This window comes from Tiliqua scincoides, chromosome 4, assembly GCF_035046505.1.
Source record: "Tiliqua scincoides isolate rTilSci1 chromosome 4, rTilSci1.hap2, whole genome shotgun sequence".
NCBI classification, from domain to species: Eukaryota; Metazoa; Chordata; class Lepidosauria; order Squamata; family Scincidae; genus Tiliqua; species Tiliqua scincoides.
In genome coordinates, this window is record NC_089824.1 from 99,712,961 (window position 1) to 99,730,390 (window position 17,430).

General features: G+C 44.9%; 1 protein-coding gene across 1 annotated transcript in view; it reads left to right on the forward strand.

Moving 5' to 3' along the window:
- The first annotated feature begins 1,259 nt into the window (after positions 1 to 1,259).
- The window catches only part of ADAMTS16 (ADAM metallopeptidase with thrombospondin type 1 motif 16), a 74,593-nt gene continuing 58,422 nt past the window's right edge, over positions 1,260 to 17,430 (forward strand). Inside the window, exons 1-4 of the mRNA XM_066624477.1 lie at positions 1,260 to 1,319; positions 1,575 to 1,674; positions 4,624 to 4,949; positions 16,998 to 17,271. Coding sequence (XP_066480574.1) covers positions 1,260 to 1,319; positions 1,575 to 1,674; positions 4,624 to 4,949; positions 16,998 to 17,271 — 760 coding nt within the window. The remainder of the gene's footprint in view (positions 1,320 to 1,574; positions 1,675 to 4,623; positions 4,950 to 16,997; positions 17,272 to 17,430) is intronic.

Sequence of the window (17,430 nt, forward strand, 5' to 3'; positions counted from 1 at the left end):
ATGGATCATGTGAAGTGGAGGGCACACTGACATAGAGGCATTCAAAAGTGCCCCCTTCCCTTCCCCACTGCCTAAAGTGGTCCCATTCCTTCTCAAGACTCAAGTATCTCATTCTGCCTCAGGGGTAGACCAGGCCATTATCAGTGATGGCTCAGGGTCCAATCCTATCCCATTTTCCAGTGCAGGTGCTGCTGTGCCAATGGGGAGCCCAATCCTGTCCAACTTTCAAGCACTGATGCAGCCGTGCCAGTTGGGTGTGTGTTGCATCCTGCAGTGGGGGTGCAGTCACAGAGGTCTCTTCAAGTTAAGGGAACATTTGTTCCCTTCTCTTGTGGCTCCATTGTAGTTGCACCAATCCTGGACAGTTGGATAGGATTGGGCCCTGCTTCCTGTGTTGAGGAGGCAGTTGCAGAGGCCTCCACAAGGTATGGGAACATTTGTTCCCTTACCTTGGGGCTGCATTGAGGCTGTGCTAGAAAGTTGGATGGAACTGGACCCAAAGGCACTCTACACTTGCTCAAGATCCCCGCCTTTTCTCTTGATCGCATCTGTTTCCTGGTTACCCATTTCTGCCCGGCTCACAGGTGAGCACATCTGGTCCGTGTTGCGTATACGCAACGTTGGGCAGAAATAGCTTTAAGCTCTGGAGCTGAAGGGGGATGCCCCTGCCGGGCTTTCTAATCAGCCCAGCAGCTTCACCCCTGCTCAGACTTGCAGCGATGTGATGACCATCACCTCTAGAAGAGCTAAGGGGGGGGGACTCCCCCCCCTTGCCTGCACAGAGACAGCAGGCTGGCTGCCGTGCTGGGGGTGGGGACAGCAGCTCTGGGTTGCTGCTGCAGGTGCTGGGCGGGACGCGGCTAGCTGCCACTCAGCGGGAGCCGGCTGGCTGCCCACCCACCCCCCGCGTTGCAAAGGGAGGCTACTGCACGGACTCACATGGGGCGCCCGGGCATGGAGAGCTGCACCTGGCACGCCAAGCGCCTTCTGCTGCCACTCCTGGAGAGGCTCCCTTTAGCCACCGGGCGTCCTCCTCGTTGCAGCGGCGGCGGAATCTGTCCATTCATGTTATGAACTGGCATTAAGTGGCCTCTGCTGCTGCTTCAGCCCCCTCTCCAGCCCCCCGCAGGGCATGCAGGTCTCTGCCACCGTGGAAGCGGGCGCCACTTCCCCTCTCAAGCCGGGGGCCAGCTTTTCTCCATCTGATCCGTTCCGTCGCTAAGGGATTGTTTGCAGATCTCCGCTTTCCGGGAGAGAGGATGCCGTCGAGCCGGTTAGTGCTGCTGCGGCTGTGGCTTCTCTTTGAAATACAGCTCAAGGTAGGGTCTCCCGCAGCTCCCACCCCCTTCACGGACAACTTTCCCTGCACCGATTACATCTCTGCAAATATCTTCCCCCCCCCCCATCTACTATCCTAAACCAAGCAGCTTCAAGTCTTTCCTCTCTCCACTGTGGATGGCATTAACTTGCAAATATATTCCCCCAAAGTTGATCTCAATAAAACATTTTTTGCTGTTTTTCAGTCTTGATTGTATTATTTATGCCTCTGCATTTATTATGATTATGATTTCCAGTGTGCACCTGTGGCATGTGTGGGTCAGACAGTAGTTGGGAGCCAAAACCGCCTCCTTCCTTCCTTCCATTCAGAGTTGCTGGACTTCACTGACAACAGTGGTAAGTCAGCAGAATTCTCAAGCATTCCCACTTCTTCCTCATTGTATGAACTTGGCTTGATGAAATGATATAAGTAGGGGTTCCCGGTATGCAGGGAGGTTGCTTTAAAGCCATTTCTGCCCAACGTTGCATATACGCAACAAGGATCAAATGTGTACACCTGTGGGCTGGGCAGAAATGTTAATTAGACATTAATTCCAGATGCCCACTATTACCAATGAACAGTGTAAATCCCTGTGTAGTTTACCTGGAAGTCAGTTCCACTGTGTTCAGTTGAGCTTGTTCCCAAGTAAGTACACATAGAATTGTACTCTTACAGCACAACCCTAAGTGTGTCTACTCAGAAGTAAGTCAAACTGAGTGAGACTTACTCCCAGGTAACGGTGTATAGGATTGCAGCCTTTGTGTGCTACTGTAAGGAAACTTGAAACAGATGGTTGAGGTTCTGTCATATGATCTTATGTGTCTCGCTCAGTAGTTTCTGGGATCTCATAGGTTGGAGTTTGGTTCTAAAGCATGCTTACTTTGAAGTGAGGTCCATGTGAATCATTGAGGCTTGCATCCGAATAAAATGTAGGTAAGGCAAATCCTAGTCACTTACTTCTAAGCAAACATGCATAGAATGGCATATACATAAGATTGCATGTGAGATTCTGTGGGGATTCCAATAGGAACATAGCTCAATGTGCTGTGCATGATGAATCCACCTGTTTAGTTTGGTTTGTGCAATTCTAAACACATTTACTAGGACGTCTGTCTCACTGAATTCAGGAGACTGTGAGCCCAAGTCTAGCCATGTCTACTTGGAAGTAAATCCCATTATAGTCAATGGGGCTTACTTCCAGGAATGTGTGGATAACATAGTAGCCTAAATTCCAAACAAATACAGAATTGGGCTGTAAAAACCAAAAATGTGTGTCTTTCCATAAATGCCAAATTCTGTTTTATTACTAAGAAATGCAAACTCTAAATTTAACTGTTGATATTTTAGAATAGTTATAATTATGAGGTGTGGGTTATACTTGATGTGTTGCTTGAGGTCTGTTATTAATGGATCTCTACACACAATGTATAAGCTATTCTAGTGAAGCTTTCTTAAATTAAATGGATATATTTGCTACTGGCTTTCTTCCAGTCTGGAGCTGCTGCCCTGCAACATAAAACCTAACAGTAATAACTTAATGGATGAGGAAATAACACCCACACACATTCAAGCTAATGAATAACTGTTGCCCTCAGTGAGGTCTCACTGCATGGAGATAGTAGCCCAGTAAAGCTCTGAGCCAACTGGTGCCTTGCTCTGTTATTGCCTTGCAAACATTTAAGTATAGCTGGAAGTCAAAATTGGGGCTTATTAACTATCTGAATAATGTATGTATATATATAAAATATACTGTATAAAATCTACACCCTTTTTCCATAATCATCACAAGGGGAAGTTCTGCTTTTTATTACGCACATAAAACATCCAGATGTATAATGTCCAACTGGAACAATTCCATTCTGTAATAGAATCATAAAAATATATTCTTGGACATGGAGATAAGAGAGAACGCTAGAGGGTGCTACATGTGAACATGATTTTCTCACAGAATTCAGTGAAGGCTCCATTCAAATTACAATGGGAAACTTCTCAGTCATTTTGTGGGGGAATTTAAGATGTTTCAGCGAGAACAAAATAGCACTTGTGTATTTTATTTATATAACTTAATAGCAGAAACTGCTAAATAGTATTAACAGTAGTAAATAATGCAAATGTACAACAATAATAATGTAGAACAATGCTACATCCAAAATTGCAAGGAAACTGCTTTTGCTCTTTTCACTTTTTTAAAAAAGGGTGGAATGATGCAGAGGCATCCTAAGATTTGCGTCACCTGGTGCAAGAGCTCATTGCATCACCCCCATGATGGACCTCCTTCCATACCAGACCACACACAGTAAATTACAGTATCATATGCACATCCTAAATGCAGTGACATCACTAGGGTCTGGGTAACCTCCATTAAATAAATAAATAAATTTTTACTATAGAACAGTACAGGTCACCCAACAAATCAATAACCAACAAAAAAAGTAACTTGATGACACTCACGCAACTGAATAAGAGTTCTGATATTAGTTCTGATACATGGAAATGAGAGCTGACTCATACTAACATCTTATTGGTTCCCTGCTGTGTCATAATAACATCTCATTGGCTCTTGGAACGATCAATCTCATTGATCAGTTTTGAGTTTTAAAAAATTCACTTTTTGTTGCATAAGGCAGTTTTCTTTTTCTAGTTACTTAGCTATAACATCTGATAAAATACAGATATTTCACCACAGTTTATTTCATTGCATTCTGCATTAAATTACCCATCAAATAATATATAGTAGCAGTTCTCAAACTCTCCATGAGTTTGAAAACCAAGGTGTGTGTGTGTAGGGGAGGGGGCGAAGGCAGTGACATAATTGTCAGGATAACATTGATACTGAGGCCAAAAGGGTGTTTTTTTTGCAATTTACCTCAGCCAGCGCAAGCCATTGGGGGTGTGTGGGGAGCCCCAAGGATGCCATTGCAGGTCTCCCCAAGCCTCCACAAAGCTAAAACTAATGATTGGAACCCACTTTCAGTTTGCGATCGCATAACTCATTCTGTTTCTGGTTTAATGTAGGATAGAGACTGAACTTTCAAACAAAGAAGTCAGTTCAAATCCTGCTCCTGACATAAATTCGGTTGGCAGTGTTACTCTCTCAGAGAGAGCTATTCTCTTTGAGCCTCAATCTCACATCTGTTCATATCAGTTTTACTGATCTGAAGTAATTCTCTGGATCCCAACTATAGCATATGCAGTTGCGAACTGGCCTATTCTCTGTGTGTGTCCATGTCAGTGCACACTTGTGTTTGTGCCTGCATGTGTCCATGTCATTGTGAGTTCTGATTCTCTCTGTTTATTGATTACAGAATATGATATTGTAACAGCATATGAAGTGGACCAAAATGGGGATTATATAAGTCATGCAATTGCACACCATGAAAGGAGGAAGAGATCCACTTCAGAGGGAGGTCTTGACTCGCTCCACCTTAATTTCCATGGGTTTGGTCATGATTTCCAGCTTGACCTCAAGACTTCTGATTATCTTGTGGCGCCTGGATTTACAATACAGACTTTGGGCAAGGGGAGAACAAAGTCAATACACACCTACCCAGCAGAAGATTTTTGCTTTTACCAAGGTGTCTTGAGAATGCAGAAAAGCTCCTCTGTAGCACTTTCAACTTGTGGAGGCTTGGTAAGTAAAGATACAATATCTAAGAGATATTTTGCTTTCAGAGTAACCACTGAATTTGGCATCATGTGAAATTCAAGTGGAACGTGAAGGGTCCTGCTCAACATGTTACATGTTGTTTTTTAAAGTGTACCTGCAGAATGTATCAGATGTCGAACAGTAATATCCCCATCAAATGCGCCTTTACCCTCACATATATTGTATACAGTAGCCTTGTGCAGACATTATGTTTAGCACATAGGAAGGGGAGGAGGCAGTGAGACTATGCCAGCAAGCCCTCAAACCTTGCTAATGTGCTCCCACTAACTGTGCTGAAACTCTGCCCACCATGGGTAAAGTGTTTGTCTGAAGCAACCACCTGGATGCCCAGCATCCCTAATCATGGGGAGAATCCCTCCTTGGATACAGTGTTTGTCACTGCAAATGAATGCTGCACGCATGGGAGGAAGGAGGTGGGCCTCTGTCCACCTGTCAATAGGAGTGGACAGGTAGGTGCTGGTGGATGTGAATGCCAGTGTATTCTTATTGTCCCCTGATGTATGCATATGTGCATGCACTCACATCATATGTTCATAGGAACATAAGAGTCTTGATGGATCATGCTATCTAGTCCAGACCATCTTACTGCTAACAGCTGTCAACCAGAAATGTTCCAAATGCAGGACATGAAGGCAACAGCCCTTCCCTGCTGCTTGTCTCTTGGTTATTGATACTCAGAGTTAGAATTCCCCTGGAGTGTATTTCAGCACTTGTGGCTAATGAACATTGATGAACCTGGCCTCTAAGAATATGTCTAAACTGCTTTTAAAGCTATCTAACAGCCCAATCCTAAGGCCTGGTGGAGAAACAGTGGCGCTGAAATGGCGCTTCATCCAATGTGGCTGGGGCAGCCCCCGGAGTCTAGCTGGTGTAAGGGAACATTTGTTCCCTTACCCAGGGTAGAACGCAGCCAGCGGCAATGGGTCTTCTCAGAGCTGCGCCAGCTGTTTGGTTGGTGCAGAACCGGGGAGGCCTATGTTGGGTTTTCTCACAGGGAGGGGGTTTAGGATTTGGTGGCAGAGTCTGCTACCGTCCCTGCCCTCCTCCCAGGCCCAATACTCCCTCTGGTCTGCCCTCCTCCTACCCAGTTCTGCCCCCTCCCCTACTTCCCCACCCTGAAAAGCCTCACTGACTAGCAGGACTTACTGCCAGAGCCTCTCCAGTGTTGTCTTTTCAGTACTGAGGCCTAGAGCCAACTGGTGTTGGCCTCAGTGCCAGCCCAGCAAGCTTGCCACAGGTGCAGGAATGTCTTATGGCACTTTTGTGACAGTTGTTGCTGGGACACCGTGGCAGCTGCCGGTACTCCCGCAGCATAGGATTGGGCCCCAAACCAGTGCCCTTTGCCATACGTTGTGGCAGTGCATTCCATAAGAAAACGTTAAAAAGGTCTTTCTTCTATCCTGAATCTACTGCTAATCAATTACATTAAGGGTGCAATCCTAACCCACTTTCTAGCACTGATGTCATGGCAGTGCAGCTCCTAGGTAAGGAAACAAACATTCCCTTACTTTGAGGAGGCCTCCGTGAGTGACCCCAACTGCAGGATGCAGCACACGTCCCATTGGCACCGCTATGCCAGTGCTGGGAAGTGGGTTAGGATTTGGGCCTAAGTAACCTTAAGTTTTACAGCTAGATAAGGGAGAAAAAAGTTTCCGTACCATGCATACCATGTTTCCCTGAAAATAAGACACACACGCACACATATATATATGTAGGTCTTATTTTTTTCAGAAGTCAGTCCCTTTATATTTAATGGGACTTATTCCCTGGAAGGTGTGGAGAGGGTGTCCCCTCAGCGCCCAGGAGTGTGCCTGCCTGTCTACTCAGAAGTCAGTACCTTTATAGTTAATGGGACTTACTCCCTGGAAAGTGTGGAGAGCCTCAGAGCCTGCTAGGCAGGGTTGCCTTGCTTGCTGCTTCCCGCCTCAGCTCCTCCTCAGCATCCTCTGCCCAAGGTAGCACAGCAAGCACTTTCTAGGTAGTGTGCAAGAGAGTGCAGTGTTCCTGGTCATGTTGTCCACCTGCCCCTGCCCGAGGGGCAGGTGCCCCTGCCCTTCCACCCCCCACCCCGTCCCGGCCCTGATCACAACTAGGTCTTATTTTCAGGGTAGGTCTTATTTTCAGGGAAACAAGGTACTTTTATCAACTTCTAGCATACTCTTTGTGTGTGTGTGTGTATTCAAGGATATAGGATACAGCTCACATGTGCCTTTTCACCACTTGAGGACCCCAAGCTCTCTGCATGAGCTGTTGCAGACAGAATGTAAAGATCATATTACAAGCAGTGATTTTCAGTGGATAGTCAGCTCACTTATTTCATCTGCAAATCATCCAGAGATGTGTACATGTGTATGGATTAACACTGTGTAGACTCCAGTGCTGCACAATGTATAACTCATCAAGCTAAATGCAACCCTCCAGTAGTGTAAAGATAATTCTCTGCCATGACTTGAACATTCCTCTGCCCTATTTTTGCAGTTCCATGCAAGAGGTTTATTAGGAGACTGGTGGACCTCCATGCAAAACTGCATTCTGCTTGGTGGGTTACCATTTGTGCAGCCCTGGTATATAAATATTTGTCACACAGGTACTCCAGAAAACCATGGCTCGCCTTGGATCTCCACCTACCCCTATATGCAGTTGTAAAAATACATTCACCGCTATGTAATGTACAGCCAAGGGCATTAGGTGTGATGACTATCTATGTGTTAACACTGGAAGATCAGTGAAACTGACTTACAAATGTACTTTGCATGGGACACTTTCTTGTTTATTAACTAGAGTGCCCAACATGATGCCATATCCTTCCTTTTGACTTAAGTATCCATTCCTGTACAAAAGTTGGGTACACTTTTCATTGAATGTTGGTGAAGTTATGGCTAATTTAGAACTTACTGAAAGCCTTAGGCTTAATCAGGGGGGAAAAATCTCTGACCTACTGAGAAATTCATTTTCCAGGTTTCAAGGCCACATTCATAAAATCTAGATAATAATCCAATGTTTCGCCCTAAACTATGTAGAGCATTATCAAGGGATTAAAAAGAAATTACAGCTAAGCTATCACCTGAAAATATCTATGCTCTAGAAATGTTATCCTGCTCTGCTGCATGAATCAAAAAATGAAGGCAAACATCCCTGCCAAAAGTTCAAAGGAACTCTAAACATAGGTCAATTGCAACCTGCCTGCAGCAGAGCCTACTCCCATCTAAATGCCAGGACAAGAACAAGAGTTTTTGTAGTCAGGCTTTGTTATTTATTTGTAATCAGGCTTTAAAAATCTCTGAGTGAGACCATAGGAATCTGGTTGACTCTGTACAGACGGTCATCAAGTGTACAAACGAATGCATGGAGTGGTGAACTGGAATCGTGCCAGATCACATTTGCACAGGGGTCTGTACCTGTACCTATTGTTTGCATCAAGCATACCCTTCAAAAATTGGTATAAGGGTTTTTGTGATCATTCATTCACATGCAAATCCTGGCTTACTATGACAGTAATTAAGCAATGAACAAGTAGGTGTGAACCAGTCTTGTGTAAACTTGGGTTTTGTTTGTTTTTCAAGGCTGACACTAAAACCTGCTGATATCAACTTGGGGGTATAGCTATGGGAGGGAGGGGTTGAATGACTGGGAGGATTAAACTGCTGGTTGCCCAGGGACTGCAGCTGCAAAGAGCAGTGTTTACAGTGGGGGGGGGGGGGCTGCAGATTTGTGTATGTCTGTGTGAGTGGGGGAAGGGTTGTCATGTTTTGTTTCTAAAATGTATTACTGTGATCTGTTGTAAGCTGCTTTGATAATTTGATCAAAAGATGGTGTACAAATTAAGTAATTAAATACCTCTGCAAACCTGGGGGGAAGATTTGTGTGACAGCCACTTATTTCCATAGTTTAGAAGCTCCAAAATGGTCTGTTTTGTATGGTTGGTTTAAGAACATAAGAACAGCCCCATTGGATCAGGCCATAGGCCCATCTAGTCCAGCTTCCTGTATCTCACAGCGGCCCACCAAATGCCCAGGGAGCACACCAGATAACAAGAGACCTGCAAGGCATTCTGGGAATTGTAGTTAAGAACATAAGAACAGCCCCACTGGATCAGGCCATAGGCCCGTCTAGTCCAGCTTCCTGTATCTCACAGCGGCCCACCAAATGCCCCAGGGAGCATACCAGATAACAAGAGACCTGCAAGGCATTCTGGGAATTGTAGTTAAGAACATAAGAACAGCCCCACTGGATCAGGCCATAGGCCCATCTAGTCCAGCTTCCTGTATCTCCCAGCAGCCCACCAAATGCCCCAGGCAGCACACCAGATAACAAGAGACCTCATCCTGGTGCCCTAATTGTGGTGTTATATATAAGTGTTATTCTTAAAAACATTAGAAAGCTGAGATGATGGGCTGGTTCATACACGCAGGTGCATCACTTATGGTCCAGTCATATCCAGATTTCCAGTCCTGATACAGCCACAATGCAGCCTCGAGGTAATAGAACAAATGTTCTCTTATCTTGCGGAGGTCTCCATTACTGCCCTCCCCCATTGCGGGTGTACCTCCTGTCCCATTGGCACAGCTGCAACAGCTGGAAAGTTGGATAGGGTTGGAGTCTTCATCATGTGGCACTTGATGAGCCGTTTCTACTGAGAGGCACCTAGTTCAGATAATGTGAAGTTTTGGGGAGTTAATCTGTGATGGCTTCTTCACACATGCAAGTCATCATTTAATACTATGTATAATCAGTTTTGTACAGCTCTCAAAATGTAGGTAACTGTGCTGGTCCACTCCCCCTCCTCCCCCCCCCCCAAGAATCCATACAGTAGCAATGTAATACTTTTTTTTCTTAAAACCAGTTAAAAATCAGAAAATGAGAGTAAGCTTTCAAACAACAAAGAGCTCTTCATAAAGCTTGATATTAAGTAGAAACAAGTGGAGAAGAAAAAAATCTTTTGTATGATGAACTCTCTTTGCAGATTAATAAAGTGTGTTTCCACTGAGTGCAAAAAGTCTTAAATAGATTGCACCAAAGTATACTGTAACAAAGACACAATGGTCACTCTTTCCCTTAGCAGTTATTCAGGTCTGTCTGTATCATTGATGGAACACACACAGATCCCTTGAAAGTCCAACACGTAGCTAATTTCCTCTCCTAAGAAGTGTTGGTTATTGTTGTTGGAACTTTGAAAACTGTCATGCTGAATCAAACCATTGTCCAGTTAGGTCTGTCTTGTCTGTACAGTGTCAGTGGCTCTCTAGGATTTCTGACAGGAATTTTTCCTTGCCTTATCTGGATGTGCTGAGGATTGAACCTGGGGTCTTCTGAAGGCAAAGCATTCACCAATGAGCTAAGGCCCCCTCCTATGATGATGATGATGATGAATGAAGCAGCTCTGTGTCCAAGTGGCTGCTGTCTGTATTCCTCACTTGGTCCTGTAACAACCCCATCAATCACACACACTGTGTTTTAGTTTGCATCTGGGTTAATTTGCTTCAAAAGCACTTCATACTTTGCTTCCCTTGCCATGATTTGAGCAAACTCCATTGCTCAGTTTTACTCTGAAACATTTTGATGGAGCCATTCCATTCAAAATATTATAAGGATTACAAATCCATTATGCAGCCCATTTCAGATATGCATGGAGAAGCCTTCTGCATCCTCTGGACAAATGGATTGAAGTCCCCCATAATTTGTGGGTGTTCCCAGACCACTCATCACATATGTTATTTCCAGAACCCTCTGGAATTTAGCCAGTCAGTATTTGCTCTGAAAATTGTTGTGCCTGCCTAGAACCAGTGCTTTAGGTCCAAATGTCAAACAGGGCAGAATTTCTCTCTATCCCTACTTACAATATGTTGCTCCTGAAATGAGATAAGTTATCCAGAATTTTCCCACACCACCACCTTCTGGAGACTGTGTAAAGAGGCTGGTGTTTGCAGCATGTGGGAATCCTTTTGCTGTGTTTTGTAAGTTGATATGGCAACACAATAACAACCAAGAGGCTTTCTCTTGGAGGTAGAATTTGGAGACCCAGAAAGTTGCTGCATGTTTGACCCAGAGGGCAAATGAGTACTTGGCCTTACATTAGGAAACATAAAATCATAGTGGTTGGTGGTGGAAAAGACCTATTAGCTCATCCGGTCTGTTTCTTTGCCAGATTAGAATTGTTTCCTTTGATACAGTTTCTGGGTCTGTGACCAGTTCAGTTTTACAACTCCCAAATGAATAGGCTGCTTACCATTTCCCTAGGGCTTAATGCTAAAAAGAAGCATGGATCCTACTGTTAAAAGTGGTCATTTAAAAAGAAAAAACAAGAATAGATGCTACTTCTCTTAAAGCAAAACTACATAGCAAAATAAAGAACTTCTACCCAAAACAGCAGCAACCCTCTGTAAAAGGCACTCCATTGCAGCCATTCAATAATGCATCGTACCATTTATCGCTAGTTCCTTAATTTATACCGTGAGTATTCTTCCACCAGCAGAAGTCAATGATATAGAGCACGGGTGCTCAAACCCTGGCCCTGGGGCCACTTGCGGCCCTCGAGGACTCCCAATGCGGCCCTCAAGGAGCCCCCAGTCTCTAATGAGCCTCTGGCCCTCTGGAGATTTGTTGGAGCCTGTACTGGCGCAATGCAAGTGCTTTCAGCATAAGAACAGCCCCACTGGATCAGGCCATAGGCCCATCTAGTCCAACTTCCTGTATCTCACAGTGGCCCACCAAATGCCCCAGGGAGCACACCAGATAACAAGAGACCTCATCCTGGTGCCCTCCCTTGCACCTGGCATTCTGACATAGCCCATTTCTAAAATCAGGAGGTTGCACATACACATCATGGCTTGTAACCCGGAATGGATTTTTCCTCCAGAAACTTGTCCAATCCCCTTTTAAAGGCGTCTAGGCTAGACGCCAGCACCACATCCTGTGGCAAGGAGTTCCACAGACCGACCACACGCTGAGTAAAGAAATATTTTCTTTTGTCTGTCCTAACCCGCCCAACACTCAATTTTAGTGGATGTCCCCTGGTTCTGGTATTATGTGAGAGTGTAAAGAGCATCTCCCTATCCACTCTGTCCATCCCCTGCATAATTTTGTATGTCTCAATCATGTCCCCCCTCAGGCGTCTCTTTTCTAGGCTGAAGAGGCCCAAACGCCATAGCCTTTCCTCATAAGGAAGTTGCCCCAGCCCCGTAATCATCTTAGTTGCTCTCTTTTGCACCTTTTCCATTTCCACTATGTCTTTTTTGAGATGCGGCGACCAGAACTGGACACAATACTCCAGGTGTGGCCTTACCATAGATTTGTACAACGGCATTATAATTCTCAATTATAAACTATAATTATAATTATAAATTATAATTTATAATTCTCAATTATAAACTATAATTATAATTATAGTTCTTAATCCACGAGAGGACCTGTCCTCTAATTCCCTGACTGTGGAGTTTTTTCAGTAGCCTTTGGTGAGGGACCGTGTCAAACACCTTCTGAAAGTGCAGATATATAATGTCCACGGGTTCTCCCGCATCCACATGCCTGTTGACCTTTTCAAAGAATTCTATAAGGTTCGTGAGGCAAGACTTACCCTTACAGAAGCCATGCTGACTCTCCCTCAGCAAGGCCTGTTCGTCTATGTGTTTTGAGATCCTATCTTTGATGAGGCATTCCACCATCTTACCCGGTATGGATGTTAGGCTGACCAGCCTGTAGTTTCCCGGGTCCCCCCTCTTTCTCTTTTTAAAATTAGGCATGGCATTTGCTATCCTCCAATCTTCTGGCACCATGGCCGTTTTGAGGAACAAGTTGCATACCTTAGTCAAGAGGTCTGCAACTTCATTCTTCAATTCCTTAATAACTCTTGGGTGGATGCCATCAGGGCCCGGTGACTTATTGATCTTTAATTTATCAATGAGGTCTGAAACATCTTCTCTTTTAACCTCTATCTGACTTAACTCCTCGGTCAGGAGGGGCCGTTCGGGCAGTGGTATCTGCCCGAGGTCTTCTGCCGTGAAGACAGATGCAAAGAACTCATTTAATTTCTCTGCCATCTCTAAGTCTCCTTTTATCTCCCCTTTCCCTCCCTCACCATCCAGAGGGCCAACCGCTTCTCTGGCGGGTTTCCTGCTTCTAACATATTTGAAGAAGCTTTTATTATTCCCCTTAATGTTGCTGGCCATGCGTTCCTCATAGTCTCGCTTGGCCTCCAGTATCACCTTCTTACATTTCTTTTGCCACAGTTTATGTTCCTTTTTATTCTCCTCATTAGGGCAAGATTTCCATTTACGGAAGGAAGCTTCCTTGCCCTTCACAGCATCTCTAACTTGGCTGGTTAGCCATGCGGGCACCCTCCTGGATTTAGTGGAACCCTTCTTTCTTTGCGGTATACACCTCTGCTGGGCCTCTATTACTGTTGTTTTAAGCAGCCTCCATGCACTCTGGAAAGATTGGACTGTTTTTACCCTCCCTTCAAACCTCCTTCTAACCAGCCTCCTCATTTGAGGGAAGTCCGCCCGTCGGAAGTCAAGGGTTTTTGTTAGAGATTTGCCTGGTATTCTTCCCCCAACGTGCACGTCAAAACAGATCGCAGCATGATCACTGTTTCCCAATGGCTCAGTAACGTTTACATCTCTAACCAGGTCCTGCGTACCGCACAGTATTAAATCCAGAGTCACCTGTCCTCTGGTGGGCTCCGTGACTAGCTGATCTAAGCCACAGTCATTTAGCACGTCAAGAAATCCGGTTTCCTTATCGTGACCAGAATCTCTATCCTCTCTTATCTCTATCCACTCTGTCCATCCCCTGCATAATTTTGTATGTCTCAATCATGTCCCCCCTCAGGTGTCTCTTTTCTAGGCTGAAGAGGCTCAAACGCCGTAGCCTTTCCTCATAAGGAAGGTGCCCCAGCCCAGTAATCATCTTAGTCGCTCTTTTTTGCACCTTTTCCATTTCCACTATGTCTTTTTTGAGATGCGGCGACCAGAACTGGACACAATACTCCAGGTGTGGCCTTACCATCGATTTGTACAACGGCATTATAATATTAGCCATTTTGTTCCATCTCGAATATATTCATTTATGTAAATTTATTCAAATTTTAAATGTAAATTAATTCTTTTTTCCCTGGCCCCCAACACAGTGTCAGAGAGATGATGTGGCCCTCCTGCCAAAAACTTTGTATACCCCTGATATAGAGTGAGAGCAAAGGAAGCTTTCAACATAGTGACATCAAATAAGCTCTACCAGATGTTAAGGACATTTTTGGCAGCAGACCCCTACTCTGGTAACATTTCGTTGTCCTTGTTCCATTTCAGTTTGGTATTTCAAGAGAATCTTCTCTTTTCATGACAGTCTCCTATTATTTTTTGCTCAACTATTGCTTGGCTTGTGTTAGCATGCATATAACTCCAGCCCGTGCAAAGTGTTTCATATCAAGCCAAATGCATGCAGCCCATCAGCCATGTGTAACTGTCCATCAGGGTTTGATAATACATACTAGGGACTGCAGAATAGGGAAGTGCCAGATTAAGTATGTATTGTATTTGTTTGATAACTTACAAGGTGAACACATTCCCCTGCTACAAATACAGGGAAGGGACTGTCACATACCTAGGAGGCCATGCTACTTGCTTTTTTTTTTAATGTGGTGAATCACGAGTTGTGCAGGCCTGATCGGGCTCTTCCTCAGGGCACCAGCCAGCATTTTCTTTGTTTCGTGGCATTTCCTGATGCTGAGTCTGAGAGAGACTAAGGGCCCAATCCTATCCAATGCCAATGCAGCCACAGTGCAGCCCCTAAGTAAGGAAACAACTATTCCCTTACCTTGAGGAGGCCTCCGTGACTGCGCTGCACACCCCAGCGCACACCCCGTTGACACAGTGGCATCAGTGCTGGAAAGTTGGATAGGATTGGGCCCTAAATCTAGTAATCTTTAAGATACTACATGTAGGGCTGCACTGAGGTTAGGTGGGGCCCTTGGAAAAATGTTTAACAGGGGCCCTTTGGCACCTGCATGCCTGATCTTCCTCTGTCTTCCCTACTCCCCGATGAAGCATCCCAGTTACCTCAGCAACCAGAGCATGCCTTGAGGCATTTGAACAGCTCAGGTTGTTCCCACTCAGTTTCCATAGGATAAGTCCACCAATGGATACCACTGAAGGCCTGGTGGCACTCCTAGAGCCCCATTTAATGTTGAGTCTCAGGGAAATTTTCCCTGGTAACTCCACCTTTTCCATAGCCCTGGATACAAGACTCTGTTGTGTTTGCTGCAACAGACTAAGGGCCTAATCCTATTCAGTGCATGCTGGTTCACTGCCAGCACGCTCTGTCACAAATGTGCCATAAGACACATTTGTGGGCCCTAGCACCAGTGGGGTGCTGGTGCTAGCCCAGTGCTGGCTGGCACTGGGCTAGTGCTGGTGGAGCACCGGAGCTCCACCGCTTGGCAGTCGTGTGGAGCATCAGGGCAGCAGAGAGGTATGTGGGGACGTGGAGAGGAGGCGTGCCAGGGGAGGGAGGTGGAACCGGTGGAGCTTCACTTCACTGGATCTAAGTCTCTGTGTTGGGCCGTCCACCTGATATGGAGCCTCTGAATTCTGTGTCGACCCTTGAGTCATTGTAGAATTGAGTAGCCCCATTGCAGGGCTGCTCGGTTTACCTGGAGGAAGGGGATAAAAGTCCCCTTCTCCCAAGGAGGCGGCAGCAGCTGACTGGGGTGCCCTGGATGCAGCAGCAGCCATTTTCAGCACAGCTGCAGCCCCACACGCTGGGCAGATTGGGCTGCAGTACAGTTACTGGAAGTTGTTATTCTTAAAGAACTCTCATTGGCTGCCATGGATGACAAGCATTTGGAGAGAAAAACGAATCCAAAAGTTGTGGTTTGAGTTTTGAATCTTGTGCCCAGACTCCCAGTTGGTCTTCTTCCCAGCCTAATCAAAAAGGGAAAATAGATGCTTTCCAGCAAGCTGCTGTGTTAAAGTTGCCTTTCCTGTAGTGAGCTATGTTTATATGAACTGCTCAAAATTGCACTTCTTTTTCTCTGCTTCTGTAACATACACTTCTCTTTATTTGATCTTTCACAGTTAAGTTCTTGACTTTAAAAAGCAAAATTACAACAGCTCAGTCCAATGTGAACCTAATCCTGACCCCCCTGCAAACTATGGTTTGCAAATTAGGAGTGCTCTCATCCTTTCTTCTCCCCCTCTCTGTACTGCTTCCCATCATGATCTCTAATCACACTTAAGCATTTCATCTGTAGTGATGCTAACCAGAACTCCATGTAATGCTGCCCGCTCTTCTAACTGTTGGTAGGAAATTCTGCTAAAATGCTCGTCCCTCCCATGTGGCATTTACCTTTCCTCTCAGAGCTAGGTATGGCTTGTGTATCTGTACTGGCAATTTAGCTTAACTAGAAGTAGTGCCAGACTGCTCCGCAAACACATTCCAAACTATAGTTTAGTGCCTGCTATAAAATGGTGATGCATTTTATGGTTAAATAATTAGTTTTGAAACTAAAAAGGAATTATGGTGCCTGCATAAGAGGGAGGAGTGCATGAGCCCCTGGGCTTTCTAGCTCTTCTAACCATGCCCAGGAGATTGGGTAATATTACATCTGCAATGAGCATACTTTTGTTTAACCAGGGAAACCCATTTCTAACATTGGTTTAAAATGTTGATTGACATGTAAAACCTGGTTAGTGTTAACTATGGTTACCATCAGTGAAGAAGCAGATACTTGATCAGTGTATAATGAAACATTAAACTATGGTTAAACTGATAAGGGAAGGGAAGCGAGAGGGAATTTACTAAGGAGAAGAGATGAGGAATCATGTTTCCTCTAGGCCAGCTTCTGATTCGCAAATCACAATTTACAGGGGCTTATTAGAGTTATATCTGCACCAGACCTCTGTTTTTCAAAAACAGCTGTGTCACTGGAACTGTGTATGGGAGTTTGTTATGAGAAGAGAGTTAAAAGGAGGGAAATTTGAAGCCACTGGCCTTATTTTTAACTGTGTTTTGTCTTTTCAGTTTGGCTTGATAAGGACGCAGGAAGCTGATTACTTGCTAAAACAACTACCTCCAAATATTGCACTGAAACACAACTTCTCTTCTCCTCATGGGCACCTCTCCCACATCCTGTATAAGAGATCTACTGAGCCTCAGATGTCCATAGATAATGAGGTAACTGTGAATGAGAGGCAAAGAGCAGTGGATGGTCACAGTCATGTTTTCCAAGAAACCCAGCCCCATCGCCATTCTGAGCGGCAGCAAAAACAGCATTTTTGTGGAAGGCGCAAGAAATGTATGTAAGGACATAGTATATTTTCCCTATTACTTACACTTATTTGTGTAGCTGTTAAGACTGTTAATTTGCAGATTGGTGCTGATTTCCAATATTGGACCATCTTCACAGATAATAACTAGGAAATGAAGTTGATCTTATAGTGATGTGCAAGAAAGA